At 45.2% G+C, this 19,150-nt stretch overlaps 1 protein-coding gene across 8 annotated transcripts in view; it reads left to right on the top strand.

Moving 5' to 3' along the window:
- mecom (MDS1 and EVI1 complex locus) overlaps window positions 1–19,150 on the top strand; it is a 915,302-nt gene that overhangs the window by 805,164 nt on the left and 90,988 nt on the right. For all 8 annotated transcript variants that reach the window (XM_038816085.1, XM_038816081.1, XM_038816080.1 and 5 more), the window contains 2 exons: window positions 15,412–15,514; window positions 17,760–17,958. In XM_038816085.1, coding sequence (XP_038672013.1) covers window positions 15,412–15,514; window positions 17,760–17,958 — 302 coding nt within the window. The remainder of the gene's footprint in view (window positions 1–15,411; window positions 15,515–17,759; window positions 17,959–19,150) is intronic.

The raw sequence follows: 19,150 nt of genomic DNA, 5'->3' as shown, positions 1-19,150 counted from the left end.
ATGCTCCGGGATGTGTGTGTGCGGTAGAAGGTGGAGGATCAGGGAAATAGGTCCAGGTGGCAAAATCTGCAGATTGTGGGCAGGGAGGGAGTGGAGGGAACTAGTCCTATGAGCTATGTTGCATGGATGCTGGCCAGTTGGTGGAGGAGGTGTTGGACAAGGCCTAACAGATGGATTAGGTCCGTAGGTCCCTGAGGCAGAAGCCGAGAGGGAGGGGGGTGGGGGGGGGGGGGGGGGGGGGGGGGGGTTGAGCTGCCTGGGCAGTGATTGCGCGTGTGTACATGTTCCAGGAAAAAGGAAAAGTTTCTGAAGTGGACCAGGGCGAGACAGGATTGTGAGTGGGAAGGAAACCGAATTAGGATCAACCAGGACATTGGAGCGGAGCAGGCCAGGAGGCGGACGGACTTCAACAAGGCCAAAGCAGCATTGTCTTGGCATAAGAACCAGTTTGGGGTGCTCTATCAGGCCAGGCCGTGTGTAATTTATGAGGATCGGGAATATTATTTTGGGGCGCCGGTGGAGGTAAATGACTTTATCAAGGAGGGTAAGCTGGAAGTTCTCTCTGCAGAAGTTTGTTTTTTGTTACTGTTTGCCGATAGTGAGATGTTGTAAAAGGGGCAATTGCTTCCCCCCTGCCACCTTTTGGGGTTTTTTTTGTTTGTTTTCTGTAATCTTTGCATTTTTGCGGTTTTGTTTTTTTTTTTTGGTTTTTGTTTTCTCTGGACTTTGTATTTTGGTATTATTTGCTGTAGTTTTGCAGGTTGATATTTGTGTACGGAAATCTAATGGCTGGATGTGGGGGGGGGGGGCGGATGGTCGTTGGTTGGGGGTGTGGTGACATGGCAGTCATGGAGGATGAGTTTGGTCACGGACGGGGTGGGGGGGGGGGGCTCTCTTGGGTGTGCCCGGTTTGGAATGGGGATGAGGGAGGGGGAGCCGAAGGGTGATGATGCCTGACACTAGGGGGGACGGGAGGCAGAAGCTTCCTGTGAGAATTGTAACATGGAATGTCCGCAGGCTAAATGGGCCGGTTAAACACAGATGTTTGCATCGCGGAAGAGTTTGAGAGTAGAGGTGATTTTTCTTGCAGGAGACACATCTCCGGATGAAAGATCAGATGAGGTTGAGGAAGGGATGGGTGGGGCAAGTGTTTCACTCGGGGTTTGATTCAAAGTCAAGGTTTCCACTTTGTTGAGCAAGAAAATGGGGTTTCTGGGGGACAGGGAGGTGCAGGACCCTGGAAGGGGGGGGGGGGGGGGGGGGGGGGAATTGTGATGGTTAGTGGGGACACCAGTGGTGTTGAGGATGTGCATGCCGAATTGGGATGATGCCAGATTCGCGTTCGTGAAGAGGTTATTAGGGGAGATTCCGGATTTGGACTTTCACTAACTGATTGTGGGGTGGGGGGGGAGGAGGGAGATTTCAGTTGTGTAATGGTGCCGAGGGTGGATAGGTTGAGCCCTAAGTTGATGGGGAGGTTGAGAATGGAGAGAGAGCATAGAGGGTTTTTGGAGAGGATGGTGAGCCGTGGAGGCTCAGGCACTCTGGAGAGAGGGAGTGTTCCTTCTTCTCGCATGTGTATAGGGTGTATTCCAGGATCAATTCCTTTGTAGTGAACCAGGCAGTTCTGGTGGGGGTGTTAGGGGCGGAATATGCAGGAATAGTGATTTTAGACCACAATCCGCATTGGTTAGACGTGAGACATTGCTTGGGACAGACGCAGAGGCTGGAATGGAGGTTAAATTTGGGGCTGTTGGCCAATAAGGAGTTCTGGGAATGTGAAAGTGGCGATTAACAACTATGTTGAGTTTAATCAGAAAAGGAAGGTGCCGGTGGCCACATTTTAGGAGGTCTTGAAAGTGGTGGTTCAGGGGAAATTATTTTGTTCAAGGCCGATAGGGATATGATGAGGAGGGAGGAGCACCGGCGGTTATTGGATCGGATAGTTGCGGTGAATAGGTGGTATTTGGCAGCCACCACGAAGGAGTTGTTGGCAGAGAGCAGGAAGTTGCATGGGCAGTTTGAGTGGTTGGCGACGGGAAGGTCGGTGAGTCAGCTGCGGCGGGCGAGGGGGGCTAAGTATGAGTATGGGGAGAAAGTGCGATGTATGTTGGCCCACCAGCTGCGGCGCCAAGAATGGCCGATGGAAATTCTTCAGGTGAGGTGGAGAGGGGGATTTGGTGTCGGACCTGGAGTGGATAAATGAGGCATTCTATGAGGGGTCGTACAGGACCAAACTGGTGGGGGAGGTGGCGGAATTGGGGACGGTTTCTGGATCGGCTGGATACCCTGGTTTTGGAAGAGGGGAAGAGGCAGGTGCTGGAAGAGCCGTTGGGGTTAAAGGATGTGATGGAGTGGATGGAGAGGTGATGGCAGGTAAGGTACTGGGGCCGGATGGCTTCCCGGGAGAATTGTATGAGCACTTCACAATGGAGCTGGCCCCCCTCCTGTTGGACATTTTTAGCGAGGCGGTGGAAAAGGGGGAGCTGCTGGCGACGTTGGTGCAGACGCCAATTTTGCTCAACCTGAAAAAGGGGAAGGACCCATTTGATTGTGGATCCTATAGGCCCATTTCACCACTGAATACAGATGTGAACATCCTGGCAAAGTTGACATATAGGCTGGAGGGATGTGTGCCTGAGATGGCCCCTGAGGACTAAATGAGTTTAGTGAACGGGACTATTAGAAGGTTGTTGAATGTAATTATTTTTAAAATATAAATTTAGAGTACCCAATTATTTTTTTATCCAATTAAGAGAGGCAATTTAGCATGGCCAATCCACCTAATCTGCACATCTTTGGTTTATGGGGGTGAAATCCACATAAACATGCGGAGTATGTGCAAATTCCACACAGACAGTGACCCAGGGCTGGGTTTCGAACCTGGGTCCTCAGCTCTGCTGTCCCAGTGCTAACCACTGAGCCACATACCGCCCTTTGTTGAATGTAATTATGACTCCATCAGGGAGGCGAGAGCCAGAGGTGGTAGTGTCCATGGTCACCGAGAAGGCATTTGACTGGGTAGAATGGAGGTATCTGTTTGAGCTTGATTTATGGCTTTCTTCGGTCGGAGAAGACCAAATTTGCCTTGAGGGGATCAGAAGAGGACTTTGAGATACGGTGGATGACATTCATGGCTATATTTGAGAGGCTGTTCATCACGCGAGGGAGGGGATTATAAGGGGAAAGATGTAAAAACTGTATACTTTACTTTGATTTGGATGTATAATTGATACTATTGCCCATTTTTTGGAATAAAATATCTGTAAAAAAAACAAAATAAATTTGTGGGGATATCTTCTCAGCAGGGGCATAACTAGTTTTAAACAATATTTATGTAAAGAGCAATTCAAACCGATAGTAAGGATAGTAATCACACAGAGCTGAAGCACACCAAATGTATGGTTGGACATGATTTCTATCATTAAGCCTAGGCTTAAGGCCAAACACCCCAAATATCATCATTAGTTTTCTACTGAAAAGTCCAGTTTGGGGTAATGCACCTTGTTTTATTCCTATTAAGCATACACTGTTGCAGTCACTGTAACTTCAAAATGAAGGCTTCAGGTTTTCTTGTTCTTCACTCTTAATATTATTCTTATGAGCAACGATGAATAAAGTGAATATCATTAAACTGATATTTTAAAAGATCGAGTAAAATGTTTCCTAATGTAAATTTGCATTTACTTCAATTTTGGAAATTGAAGAACTATTAGATCCTGTACATACAGGTGTTTTGTCCCATTATATGTTTTAACACCACCAATGGCTGCTCATTTCATCCCTATTGTGCAGAAGACGACCATTGGCCCATTGAGTCTACACCGACCCTCTGAAAGAGCACCCCACCGAGGCCCACTCCCCCACCCTATCCCAGTAACTCCACCTAACCTGCCCATCTTCAGACACTAAGGGGCAATTTATCATGGCCAATCCACCTGACCCGTACATCTTTGGACTGTGGGAGGAAACCAACGCAGACACTGGGAGAAAGTGCAAACTCCACACAGACAGTCACCCAAGGCCGGCATCAGGCCCGGGTCCCTGGCACTGTAAGGCAGCAGTGCTAACTACTGTGCAACCATTGATTCACCCTCCAATGTTTATGTATTGAATTTATTTTCCTTTAAAATAAGGAACATCAGCATGTCAGTATGAGAAGTTTGAGCCTGGGGAACATTGGGTGCATGGCAGCACAGTGGTTAGCACTGCTGCTTCACAGCACCAGGGACCCAGGTTTGATTCCCGTCTTGGGTCACTGTTTGTGCAGAATCTGCATGTTCTCACCGTGTCTGCGTGAGTTTCCTCCGGATGCTCCGGTTTCCTCCCACAAATCCGGAAAGAAGTGCTTTTAGTGAATTGGACATTCTGAATTCTCCCTCAGTATACCCAAACAGGCACTGTAGTGTGGCGACTAGGGATTTTCACAGTAACTTCATTGCAGTGTTAATGTAAGCTTACTTGTAACACTAATAAAGATTATTATTAATATTAACTTAACCTGTCCCTTTGGAAATCCATGGAATTGGTCGCTCTTTTCCAACTGGCCTGATTTAACTCTACTTTTGTTTGGCTGGAGAATAATATTGTATAGTTTGTAAAAGCAGTGTTGCACTTAATCCCATGGGTGTCCCGCCTTGTGTGTATGCCTGTTATGCATGTGTCTATTTATTTTGCTATATGGGGCAGCAGGGTAGCATGGTGGTTAGCATAAATGCTTCACAGCTCCAGGGTCCCAGGTTCGATTCCCGGCTGGGTCACTGTCTGTGTGGAGTCTGCACGTCCTCCCCGTGTGTGCGTGGGTTTCCTCCGGGTGCTCCGGTTTCCTCCCACAGTCCAAAGATGTGCGGGTTAGGTGGATTGGCCATGCTAAATTGCCCGTAGTGTCCTAATAAAAGTAAGGTTAAGGGGGGGGCTTGTTGGGTTACGGGTATAGGGTGGATACGTGGATTTGAGTAGGGTGATCATGGCTTGGCACAACATTGAGGGCCGAAGGGCCTGTTCTGTGCTGTACTGTTCTATGTTCTATGTTCTATGTGTACGTTTGCATATGTATATTGTTTATATGCTTTGTTTTGTGTATTGAATATGTATATATGTTTTGCAATGTGCATTTCATGCAAGACATATATTTGTATGTATGCTTTTTGGATGTGTATGTATATATTGTGCAAATATAGGTCATAAGATACGATCAATGAAAAAGACCCTTGTGTGCACTTGATCTAATTCTTGCAAAATATCAGCCTTACTATGTAGAGATGGTGCCAGGCTGAGACGTCCATCGAGGGTCGATAGCATAGAAGTAAAGTTATTGAACTAGTAATCCAGAAGCTTGGAAGTAATGCTCTGGAGAAGAGTTCAAATCTCACCACAGTAGCTGGAGAAACTTAAATTCAATTAATTAATCTGGAATAGAAAATTAGGCTCAGTAATAATGATCATGAACCGACTGGATTGTTGTAAAAGCTCATTTAGTTCACTATTGTCCACCAGGACAAGAAATCTGACATCCTTACCTGATCTGGCCTATGTGTGAGTCCAGACACACAGTGCTGTGGTTGGCTCATAAACGTTTCCCTGAAATGGTCTTGCAAGCTACTCATTTGTAGATGGTTGACCACCACTTACTCAAGTTCAATTAGAATGGGTAATAAATATTATGCAAGCCAGTGACATTCATATCCAAGAAAAACTTTAAAAACATGTATTTTGAAAGGATGACGTAAAACATTTACAAATGCAGATGATTACACAATAAAACACATACATTCAGGACCTGGTATGGGGCTACCAACTGAGCCAAGTTCATAATATGGTCTTGATATTCTGCAGAGTCTCTTCCAGTGTCCCAGTACAACTTCAGCAGTTTTCGACTCCATGCTGTCCTACGCATGATTTTCTGGAATAGCAGGAGCTCTTTAGCAGTGTGAAGAGTCCATCTTCAAGCAAAAATGATTCTGCCCATTCTTCAAAATCAACAATGCCTTCCATGATTCCCACCCCACCCTGCTTTATTTTTCAGTCATTATATCATAGGAAATATGTATTCTGAGAACTTCCTGGCCAGCTGAAAGTATGAAATTACTCCCGAGTTATTGTTTTACAACTATACTGGTTAATACTACATCCGATGTAACGAGGTTATTGGGTTCCTCACCATTGGGTGAGGTTAGTCTTGGCATCTCAGATGCTGATGCTGAACGAAATGCCACCATTTCTGATGTCCGCTTGTTGCCATGGTCAGAGTGATTGGCTTGGTCATTCACTTGTGCAAATGCCAGCTAACCACAACACCCTCGAGACATTTGCTTTACTAGTTTTAAGCAGTGTTCGTGCTCATTAAATCAAGTACAACAGTTGGGTACTGGCTTGTTTCCATGGTTTCACAAACGGCAAACTGACCGTGTAACGCAGTAAGTGTCAAAGTTTCTGGTGATTTAAGCAGCCAGGCCACCCATCTGCTACCCTGTCTTGTGACTTTAAATTGGAGACTAGAATGATTTGTGCTTTATGCACAAGTTTATGTTGATAAGTATGCACATGAATGTCTAGGTGTCTACATATATCTCTATGCAGATATGTGGGTATCTACATAGGTATTCTTGGGAATGAATTGAAATATGGCCAAAGGTACCTGTTTCACTGTGATTTGGAGATTGTGAAATGTGCACAATTTACTAACTTTAAATAAAATAGCTATTATTAATCACCTTATGTCTGTGTTACCATCAAATCTCCAGTTGTGTGCACATTGGGTAGGGGACTGGTGCAAGGTAAATATTTCAGCAGTACCCAACTGTTGCACTTCTCCACCATCAAGATATTTAATGCTCGAGGAATTTATTTTTAATTGTTCCCCTGTATGAATCTAAGTCATGCTTGATTTCTCGTTGTAAATGCCTGTTGAATAGTATCATGTGACTCTCCTGGGTGTATGGGGCTCCTGCCAGTGCCCCTGTACTGTGCAAGGCCTGTTTCTTTACCACCCCTGATTTATCTCTGCAGTTCAGAGGTCTGAGGGCACATCATAAAATGATGAAGGCACCAAGTATCAGCAGATACCACGGAGCCACTCAGTGACACAATTGGCTGAAGAATTAAAGGAATCTTTTATTTTCCTGCAGGGCGCAGCACATCGCCAAGTTGACGTTACTGTAAACTGGTGTAAGTGGGAAAGTCACAGTGACTTACAACAGAAGCAATCATTTAATAAACATCAGTGCTTTAAATGTTGGCATTCATATGCTCAGAGAATTGTGGATGCTCAGTTGTTGAGGATATTTAAGAAGGAAATCAATACATTTTCAGATAATTCAGGTGCCGCCCCGCACAAGATCGTTCCTGAATGGCAGAATAGGCTTAGGGGTGGTTTGCCCTACTCCTGTTCTTCTATCTTATGTTCTTACATTTAACTGAACAATTTGATAAACTACTGAATGTGTGCAGGTGAACAAATCACAGCTTTAAATTTGATCCAATCAACCAGTCCTGATAATCTCTACAATCTTTAACTATTATGTTTCAACTCCTATCTGATCTCAGTGGACCTCCCTGACCAGCAGATATGAGTGCTGAAGTCCATGGGTAATTCTAGCTAGGAGTACCATTGGCTGCAAGGTGCAGATTATTATTTATTTTTAAGTTTAAAAAGAAATTAAGCTATTGCAAATCATTTTGTATGTGATGCAGAGACGAAGGAAATTTCATTGCGTTAAAGTTTTATTCTGTTTTGGGCCACGGACCACTGTTCAGATTCGGAAACTAACTCAACTTTCAGCTTTTGCTTAGTTGTGATATAAGAAAATGTAGGGCGCGATTCTCCGCTGCCCACGACGGGTCGGAGAATAGCGGGAGGGCGTCCCCGACATTTTTCACGCCCTCCCGCTATTCTCCCCGCCCCCACGGCCGCCCCACGACACGAATCGCTGCTCGCCGTTTTTTACGGCAAACAGCGATTCTCCCCAGGCCGATGGGCCGAGTGCCCAGGCCTTTACGACCGTTCTTACGGCAGCAAATACACTTGCTTGCTGCCGTCGTAAAAACGGCCACAACATGCCCGTTCTGGGCATCCAGGGCCCCGATTGGCATGGCAGTACCACGGCCGTGCCAAGTGGGGCATGGGCCCGCGATCGGTGCCCACCAATCGTGGGCAGTGCGTCCGTAACGGACGCACTCTTTCTCCCTCCGCCGCCCCGCAGGATCAGTCCGCGGGGCGGCCGAGGGAGATGACGGCCCCGCGCATGCGCGGATTGGAGTCGTCCAACCCGCGCATGCGCGGCTGACGTCATCGTGCGTGTCAGCCGGCGTGACGCTTGGCGTGCGGACTTAGCGACGGTCGCTAAGTCCGCGATGCCGTGTTTCACGGGGCCCCGCTGCTAGCCCCGCCCGGGGGGGAGAATCGGGTCCCGGGAGGGGGCGCGGAGGCTGCCGTGAAACACGGCTAGTTTCACGGCAGCCTTTACGATTCGCCGCATTTGCTGAGAATCACGCCCAAAGAGTTTGATTTGTATAATGACTTTTCATGACTACAGGACATCTCAAAATACTTTGCAGCCAATTAAATACTTTTGAAGTGTAGTCACTGTTGTAATATAGGAAACGCAGCAGCCAATCTGCACACAACAAGCTCCCATAAACAATGACATGGTAATAAACAGGTAATCTGTTTTTTATGATGTTGATTGAGGGATTAATAGTGGCTCAGACACTATAATCACTCCCCTGCTCTTTGAAATAATGCCATGAGATCTTTAATGTCCATCCACAAGGGGAGGCAGGGCCTTGGGCCCAATGTCTCATCTGGGAGACGGCACCCCACAATGCAGCACTCCTGCGCACTACTGCACCGGAGAGACCACTTTTGCCCTCAAATCCTGGAGTGGGGAGTAAAAGGTGGGAGGGATATGGTGTCTTCTTTCAGTTTACATCCACGTGAAGGAAAGTGTTTAGTAGCCTCTGTGTGGCATCAGCTATGTGCACCTACAGGACTCTGTAAATAAAATAACCCTGTTATTAGCCATTAGGAGCAATAGTCCTCGAGTTCCATTTGTATTATCGCAGTTAACTTCCTGGAAAGTTGAAAGGTCTGCAGTTATTCATTACCTCTGTCAGCACATATAAGCGCAACCACGTCTATTAATAGAGCAGACCATCTGACCTGTTCCACAATGTAAATTATATACCATATAAATCCTGTCTATTTAATACTGGGTGTAGGGAGAGTTTTTAAAAAAAATCCTTCCCAAATGTGGATGTCTTTGGCAAGGCTTGCATTCATTGCCCAATCCTTATACCACTGAGTGACTTACTAGGTTTGTCTGAGAAAAGTTAGACACTTTGATCTTGGACTGGAGTCACAAATAGGCTACAGTGGATAAGGGGGGCACCTTTCTCTTTCTGAAAGGACAAGAGTGAACCAGTTGAGTTTTTGTCACAATCCCGACAGCTTCATTGCCACTATCACTGGTACCAGATTTTAATTTCCAGTTTACTGAACTGAACTCAAATTCTTTGTGTGCCATGGTAGGTTTTGAACTTGGGGCTCTCTGATTTATTAGCCCGGATCTCTGGATTGCCCAGCCAATAACATAAATGCCACACCACCCATACCCATCGTTTCGTGAATCACTTGAGTACTGAGCGAACTTCTCTCTGTGCATTGTACTACATTGTTTGGTGCCTGGAAACATATTTTCCTCTCTACCTTTTTTTTGCCCCAGTTCTTACTTTGCAATGCACAGGCCAACACCATCCGTCACCTGAGCAAAACAAAGGGAAACTCGAACTTTGACAAGAGAGGGGGAGGGAAAACTTCAACACAGTGAATTTCGAAATACTTGGCCACAAACTCAAAGCTGTAATTGGCGTTCATCAGTTTAACAATCCTCAGCAGCACCATTTCAGTTATTGATCATAGTTCAGGGTATTTAATAAGAGATCCCCCCCCCCCCCCCCCCCCCCCCCCCCCCCGGCCCTCTAGCCTAGTCTTATTGTAAGACCTGTGTTCTACCCTGTGAATAATGGTGTGTTGTCCCTTTATTGTAACGTTATCAAAATGTACAGAACCATGTAAGATTCTACAACTATGTCTTTTCAAGCACCTATTACAACCCCTGAACTAACTGTGCTAATAACAGTAGTTAGCAGATGGAGTTAATTGTGGGAGTGATGGTGGTAGCATTGAGGTGGGCGGGAAATTGTTTCTCTGAAGGTTAGCAGAATCATAGAACAGAATCACTACCGTGCAGAAGGAGGTCATTGGGGCAGCACAATGGCATAGTGGTTAGCACAGTTGCTTCACAGCTCCAGGGTCCCAGGATCGATTCCCGACTTGGGTCACTGCCTGTGCGGAGTCTGCACGTTCTCCCCATGTGTGCGTGGGTTTCCTCCGGGTGCTCCGGTTTCCTCCCACAGTCCAAAGATGTGCGGGTTAGGTGGATTAGCCATGCTAAATTGCCCTTGGTGTCCAAAAAGGTTCAGAGGAGTTACTGGGTTATGGGGATAGGGTGGAATTGTGTGGGCATGGGTAGGATGCTCTTTCCTAGGGCCGGTACAGACTCAATGGGCCGAACGGCCTCTTTTGGCACTGTAAATTCTGTGATTCTATGATTTGGCCCATCGAGTCTGCGCCCATCCTCTGAAAGTGCACCCTACCTAGGCCCAATCCCTATAACCCCACCGAGCCTAACCATGGCACACTAAGGGGTAATTTAGCCTGGTCAATCCACCTAACCTGCACATCTTTGGACTGTGGGAGGTAACCGAGGTATCTGGAGGAAATCCACGCAGACACGGGGAGAATGTGCAAACTCCACACAGTCACCCGAGGTTGGAAGTGAACTTGGGGGGTCCCTCGTGCTGTAAGGCAGCAGTGCTAACCACTGTGCTTACTGTGAAGGAGCCAAGTCAAAAGTATTGTGATTCACTCATAATCTGGCGCTATTTCATTGACAAGGCAAGGTAATAAATTGTACAGAGAATAACTTTTGTAATGAATGACTGGACTTTTTGCTTATTCTTGATTTTGTTGGTTTAACTTGGTTTCGGCTTTTTTTGTGCTTCCATCTCCATTCATTGATGAATTATCAGATATTTTAGTTGAAGCATCAACGCGCCATCAGAAAGGGCAATCAACAGGTCTGAAAAAGACTACAGTGTTTCAATTGATGATGGGATGTTTAGAGTGTTAATTGAGAATTCGAGCACTTTGTGCCAAATGGTCTCCGCTCCCTTTGTCTTATTAAAACTACCTTCCCGTAAGAATATAGGAAGATAGGGTGCTGACTTAGTTTATAGGGACCAAGTTGTCAGATAAAGTAATAAAACTAAACTCACATCTTTGTGGCAATGGGACAAGCAATTCAAAAAGCCTAGTGCTCTTGTTTTCAGCAGCCGTTCATGGTAAGGGATCGCTGGTTGCAAGGAGCCACCTGGTGGTGAAATGAACGAACTTTACTTTTTTCATTTCTACCTTAACGGCAGAAACCAAGTGAAAGAAGCAAGTTGATCAGGGTTTCAGAAAAAGCAAAACAAGCCAAGTTCGGCCACTTCACTTCAAACTTATGCACTACTAAAGCCCCTCCTTTTACTCCATTTCACAGGTTTGTGTTGTGATGGACACTAAACCTTCTACAGTGCCAACTGCATCATGCACTTTTTAAAAACAATTCCAATTAAGGGGCAATTTAATGCGGCCAATCCACCTAGCCTGCACATCTTTGGGCTGTGGGGGTGAGATCCACTCAGACATGGGGAGAATGTGCAAACTCCACACATACAGTGACCTGGGGCCCGGATCGAACCCGGGTCCTCAGCACCGTGGGGCAGCCATGCTAACCCACTGCGCCACCGTGCCGCCCTCCATCTCACCCGTCTTGCCGTTTTCAATTTTAATTCAAAGGTGACGGGTTTGGTCTGCTGATGGGTGGGGTAATGGAGAACTGGTGGGAGTTATACAACACACTATAGAACCATAGAATTCCTACAGCGCAGAAGGAGGTCTGCATGAACCCTCTGAAAGAACACCTAATCCCACTTCCCCTTGGCTGCGCGCACCCCCCCCCCCCCCCCCCCCCCCCCCCCCCCCCCCATCCCTGTAACTCTATCTAACCTGAACATCTTTGCTCACTGAGGGGCAATTTAGCACGGCCAACCCGCCTAACCTGCACATCTTAGACTGTGAGAGAAACGTGGAGCAAATGGAGGAAACCCATGCAAACACGGGGAGGAGGTGCAGACTCCAGACAGACAGTCACCTGAGGCTGGAAGTGAACCCAGATCTCTGCCGCTGTGAGGCAACATTGCTAACCATTCTGCCTCTGTGCACATATTATGCTGACCTGATCATATCACTGCTGCTGTTTCCGACCATGTGTCTATTTCTTAAATCCAATAAAATGTATAGTCGGCAAATTGCAGTAAATCTAATCCTTTCAATCACATTAGTGTGATTTATTGCTGGGTGGGTCATTAATATCCAAATTGATTCAGGTTTGCAGTGTTGGTGGATGTCATATCTTTGCTGATAAAATATTCAGCTTTCCAAGGATTCAGTGGATTTCCTCATCTGTGCTTTTGGCGTGAACTTTCTTTTACAGCATAAAAAATAGAACCAGGTTTAATATAAGCAGCTCTATTTTACTCAGAAAACTTAGTTTCCTAAGGTTTATTGTGAAAACTGCTATCTGAGTGGAAATAATGAGATCTATCAGCATCTGACAGAATAAAAGTTGGGTTGATATCTTGGGCTGAGATCTTTCTGCAAGACCGGAAGAAGGTTATAGGGTGCAAATGTTTCCATAACCTCCAGGTTCTAAAATCTGCAGGCAGGGGTTGTGTTATGGATGACTGAGAATATCGATCCAGTACACTCCCTTGCCAAAGCTTATCAAACAGAGGGTGGAGGGGAGGCCCCTTTGCTCTGGGACCCATCTCTTGGAGGTCCATGTTTCATGGACCACTAAAATATTGATGCAATTGTATTTCTGCCTCACATCTTGGGGATCGAGGTTCAGCTCTTGGCCCTGAATCCCAGGTATGTCTCCCATTCACTCCTGTTGCCATTGTTTGCATGATGATGAAGGTAGGGCACAGGAACTTCCAACGAAGGGAGTCCCAACCTTTGTGCACTGCCCGCTCATTTCCAATTATGATCTTGTGGGATCAGGGAGATGAATCAGCTCCCACAAAGCTACGCTGGAAATGCAACTCCGCAGCCAACACCTGAGTTCCTGTGGAGCTTGTGTCTGTTCCAGGGAACTACTGCTGAGGCTGGGATACTAGAATCGGAGACCTTGAATATTCAGGTAACAGACTGATAGGAACCAGCATCCAGGAATAACTAAGAGCAAAGCCGAATGTAATTTTTGTATTTCTATTTCTACCTACGTTAGAAGCATTGCCTGTATCAAATAAGTTTTACATTCACTTTGTGTGATACTTCAGATGCAAAGAAATACACAACATGAAAACAAGCCATTTGTCCTAACTATTCAATGTCTACGTTTAACCCCTACAACAGATGAACATTGCGAATAACATCTTCGCTTGTTTACATATTTCTTCAATTTATCTTTTTGCATCTACCTATTCAATCTAATCTTTAAAATTGATATTGGGCAGAATTCTCCCACCCAAACCCTCACTGGTGTGTTGGATGATGGGAGAATATGGCGGGAGACTTAGAAATAGGTTTTATGCCAGCATGAATTTCCAGCGGGATCTTCCACTGGTGTCTGTATCGGCAGGTCAGAAAACCCGCCAGAAGCCGGTGTGAACCTCACTTGCATACTGTTAATAAGATGCGTGTGAAAGTCCAGTCTGACCCCTCCCCCTCCCCCACACCAGACTCTCCGTGTTGCTGGCAGGAAAACCCGCAGACATGAACATGTGGCATGCAGATGTCGGGACTCAGCTGAACAATGCCTGAGGCTGCCTCCGGAGTTCTGGATGTAGGCCAACGGCAACCCTGGACCCTGAAACACAACAGCAGTGGGAATGGGGAGCATCTACAGATGGACCTTCCAAATTAGGGATCCTGAAGCACATCCGTCTTCCGGCCTCAGAATGCTCCCGGAAATCTAGCTTCATTTTCAGGAGGTCTACCATCTTTCTTCAATGGTGGCTCAGTGATGTTGAATGTCTTTTCAATATGGCACTGGGACATGATGGTGGACTACGGACTATCCAGCCTGCCCAACCACTGAATACAGCATGAAACACCCGGCTGCATAATTAATGATGAAGTTTTCCTGCTGGCCGCCGCAAAGGGTAACACTCCAAATTCCTGCCCCATCTCCTGCCATGGCACCTTGTCTCAAAATGGGAGAATTCCACCCATAGTTTTTACCCCAGCAACTAAATCTGAAAGTGCAGCTGAAATCTGTCTGTTCCTGATAATAATAATGATCTTTATTAGTGTCACAAGTAGGCTTACATTATCGCTGTACTAAAGTTACTGTGAAAAGCCCCTAGCTGCCGCACTACGGCGCCTGTTCGGGTACACTGAGGGAGAATTCAGAATGTCCAATTCACCTCACAAGCATGTCTTTCAGGACTTGTGGGAGGAAACCGGAGCACCCGGAGGAAACCCACGCAGACACGGTGAGAACGTGCAGACTCCGTACCGACAGTCACCCAAGCCGGGAATCGAACCCAGGTCCCCGGTGCTGTGAAGCACCAGTGCTAACCACTGTGCTACTGTGCCTCTGTTCCATTTAAAGTTGAATCTGTTGACCCCTGTCATTTACACCTGCACTATTGTAAAGCCTGTTTCTTTTTACCCTGTTCCATTTCGAAATGTAAAACATTGACGTATGAGATAATACACAAAGAAAGTCTCATTGCATAAAGCAATCTTTTTGTTCTTGTGCATCCTGTGTTGAAGGTGCTGCTGATCCTGCACAGCAGAGCTCATCAATATAAACTAATCAAATACAACAGGAGAGGGAATCCTAATCTGTATATTGTAAATGCCTCCATTTTGATCCTAAAATATTCTTCATTTGAAATATGTAGAATGATCTGTTTGTGGTTTTGGCCATGACATGAAGCATAACAGGATAGATTTTCAGCATTCTACACAAACATAAATCTGTGCAGATCAGCTGCCCATGAAAGAAATCGGCCCATTTTCATTTTCATTTCCATTGGTAATAACAGAAATGAAAATCGGGGGTGGGAGAGAGGGAGTTTGAATAATAGCGGCTGATTGGCAACATCAGTCTTACAACCAGGCATCAAGTTGAAAATGTATCTCCAGATACTTGAAATAACTGCATAAGAGGCAGTGTGTGGCAGAGCTAATCCACAGCAATTGAGTGTCACTGCACTTTGGTAAAAGGATCTTTTCACACACTCAGACCAATTCTTTCTCCATGCTTAGAACAACCTGTGCTTTTTTTTATCCAGATTTTTTACAGAATTATACGAGACATTTGCCCCGGGGAGGAGCTCCTAGTGTTGATGAAGAGTGAAGGCTACTCACAAGAAATAATGGCTCCAGAGATGCATGGTGAGTAACCCTGTCACAAACTCCTCAAGACTGCAGCCAGCATGGCTGCACTCTTGTGTGTTGGAACACATCTCAAGCACATGTCCTGACCAGGGTCACACAGATATTCCATGTTTTCCCACTCAGTTTTGGTCATCAAAGCTATTCATTGGCATGGACTACCATTGTGCATTTGCAAAACAGCTCCACTGTTTGCAGACGTCTGCAACATGTATTTATTTTATGAGCACAGCAAAATTGGCACGTTTGTCAGAATACATTGAGACTTCAGAGAGTTTGGACGGGTTGGTTCCACACATGGTGTCATCCTGTTTTCACAATGCAATGATCAGATAATACATTTTGTCAATGCATGATCTGTTTCATAAGTGATCATCTTCAGCTCTTCAATGATGTTATGATTCTCTCGTGAAGCTTGGGATTCACAACAATATATTTTCCACAAAGCTTAAAATCTTCCCCTTAACATATATTATATTTTTTATTGGATTTAAGGGCGTTGTTATTTTTAATTTCTTATATTTTTTTGCTTTTATTAATAGTTCAATGTTATTCTTGTGCCAGCTGGTTAAAAGGTACGTTGGGAGCCGGCCCACGATACTTATTGGAATCCGAACCTCCTCAATGAGGTGCAGTGACGAGATCTCAGTTCAATAGCCTGGAATAGTCTGTATAGTTGACAAGAAGAGGAGGTGATGTCACATTTGCTGTTGTCAGAGTTGAGGTGAATTTATTTGTCCACTGTGACTCCGACTCTGAGTTCATGGTGTCTAAAGGGGCAAAACCCTTAACTGCGGTGAAGTATCTGGCCTCCCGAGTAGCATGATCCCAGGTTGCATTGAAAAAGTGCAGTGCTCATGCCAGTCGTGGTTGCTTTCCTCCTTTGTTCTCCCAGCGTCCGTCACTGCGTGTCCCTTTTGATGTTGCATACGGTTGGATTAAAATATTACTCTTGTGCCTGAAGTTGCATTTTAAATACCCTGTGCCGCAGTGATGAACAGAAGATTAATTAGCAAGCATTTGGCAGTTTGCATGCATTGCTGACACAATACGCTCAGTTGGTCTATTCGCTTCTTCATAAGAAACATTCTTGGAGATATTAAAGGCCATGAGCCGTTGATCCTGGCAGTGACTGCTTGTTTTGTAAGTAGCTGTGTGTAATAAATTGACTTCCTTCCCATTGTTACCATATGAAGTCACCATTTTCTTATTAGATGTGCTTTTTTTTTAAGTGAGTCAAATTAATTTCTCATTGTGTAAGAACATGTCTTTGGAACTGCAGTTTTGAAAGAAAAGCAATTTTGATCAAGAAAGAACAACAACAAAACATTGTACAATAAAAGACACTTGTTATAACTTATATAGAAATTGAAACCTCAAATCTGTTTATAATCATGTCTTGGCAAATAAAATTTCAGAAATTTATTTTTTAACAAAAAAAGGGCTGGGTGGCATAGTTTTCTTGGACATTACTCTGAATAATTGGCTCTCTTCTCCAGGGAAAGCCAATGAAATTTTCTCTCTGTCTGATGGAATCCAAGAATTTAGTTCTGGCATCAGGCATAAGTTTCAAGCAGAAAGCTCTTGCATCCAGTGCAGAATTCCAAATAGTCATGCTGCAAGGTTGGCCTACACAGTGATCCTATGCTCCTCGGGCTTCCAAGATTTAAGGATGGCGTTTGTAGATAGGAATGGCTTGACTTGTGTTTCATGCTCAATTGAAGCAATGCTGTAAACTCTAAATTGAAGTGTTCTTGGGTGAAGGTAAGACACACTAAGCCTTCAATAAGTACGTTGCTGACCCTCCAGGGCATTTTGGTGCACTTACGTGAATCTGGGGCACTTTGATTTGATTACCAGCCCTGTGGAGCTGGTGATCAAATAATACAACGCAATTTGTTGTTGGTGACTTCAGAACACAAAGGTGAAATGTCAAAGAGTTGCTTTCAATAATAACCTGAACTTCAATTGGATCTTGAAAGGTGTGGGAAGGTTACATGGACCATGAACTGTGTGCCTCTGATATTCATTATCATTTGTAGGCCGTCTGTAACTGATTATTGACGAAAGGCCATATAAAGGTTGCATCATGTGGTGCCATTAATTAAGAGGAATAGTTGACTCTCTTGTCAGTGAAGTGGACTTTACCACATCTAGAACTGATAATAATTAATTGGAGTTATTAAGTCCTAAAGTCCAGTTGAATTTAGTTTAATGTTTATAAAATGGCGCTTCAATGTTACAGAGGAGCGGGAGTATCGGTGTTTGGATTGCAATAAACTCTTTGAATGCAAGGCAGAGCTGCTGGACCACCAGAAGTTTACCTGCAACAATTCCCCCACCACATTCTCTATGGTAAACGAAGACTTCAAACCAAAGCTGAACAGTGACGACGAGCTTCATGAGTGTAAAGAGTGTGATGGCATCTATCCAGATGCTCCAAGGTGAGTGCAGCAATCCAAGCTAACCCTCTGAGTCCCGGGGCTATCTTTGACTGACTAGTTCAACATACTGTACCGCCAGACACCAACAAATTAAAAGGGAAATATAATTTGCTACGCATCAACCCTGTGACTCAACTCTGTCCCCTGGATAATGCCAACAAGCATGTTTGTCAAAAATGGCTGGGTCATTCTATTTTGTTGCAAAAACTGTTTGTTAAATGTTCAAGAAAAGAGTTTTGTAATTTTACCCCTTAAAAATACAGGCTGCATCTTACAATTATTCCATATGCAGAGGGAACGTGTGTCAGATGGACAGGACTGATGGAAGTAGATAAATCATATCACGAGGAAGGTTTTCATCATGTTCATAGCATTTAAAAGTATTTTGTGCTTTTGTGAGTTTGAAAGTTAGACTATTTTTTTAAAAATCCCGTTCTCTATTGTTGATAAGATATATGGAGTAAGTATTTTGACGGCAAACCCTGTGGTGTTGACTGCTAGGCATTAAAGCCCTTCATTATTTACGTTTCAAATGCTTTTCAAGCACCCTGAGTCAAAACAACCCACTTTCAATTCTGCCTTGAATCCTTGAGCCACAGGAATGTAAAATTAACAACTTGTCAATCAGTAGTCTGGACCAAGATCACTCACTGCTGACAGACTGGTTGCAGGTGGGGCCTAGTCACAAGGAAGCAGTTGATTGGCAGCTCAATAGCTACTTTTGTTTTAGAATGGAAGTATTGAAAACGGTAGATATACATTACTCCCTTTATAACTCAGCAGAGTTCACCAGAAAAATAAACCAATAAACAATGGGTGGGATTTTCCGTTGCCCGACGGCGATATCGTAATTGGGCAGAGAATCCCTTCTAATGGCCAAAACGGGGGCGGCGCCAGTTTGACACCAGTTTTCTATTCATCGCCCCTCCAAAATGGCATCAGCGTGTCGCACGTCATTGGAATGGAATTGGCGGGTCAATGGAAGGCCCTCCCCCGATGGGCCGAGTTCCTGACCGCACAGGGGACGTGTGATCTCGGCGGTCGGGACCGGCGTGGCGGCTGTGGACTGTGTCCAGCGCCCCAACAGTTGACTGGGAGCCGTGGTGCTGGCTGGGTGGGGGTAGAGGGGGGGCTTCTGCAAGGTATGGGGGGACTGGTGGGGGAATGGCCAGGGGGGTATTATTTGGCAGGT

This window comes from Scyliorhinus canicula, chromosome 13 (assembly GCF_902713615.1).
Source record: "Scyliorhinus canicula chromosome 13, sScyCan1.1, whole genome shotgun sequence".
In the NCBI taxonomy this organism is placed as follows: domain Eukaryota; kingdom Metazoa; phylum Chordata; class Chondrichthyes; order Carcharhiniformes; family Scyliorhinidae; genus Scyliorhinus; species Scyliorhinus canicula.
This window is presented reverse-complemented; position numbering and strand designations above follow the sequence as displayed.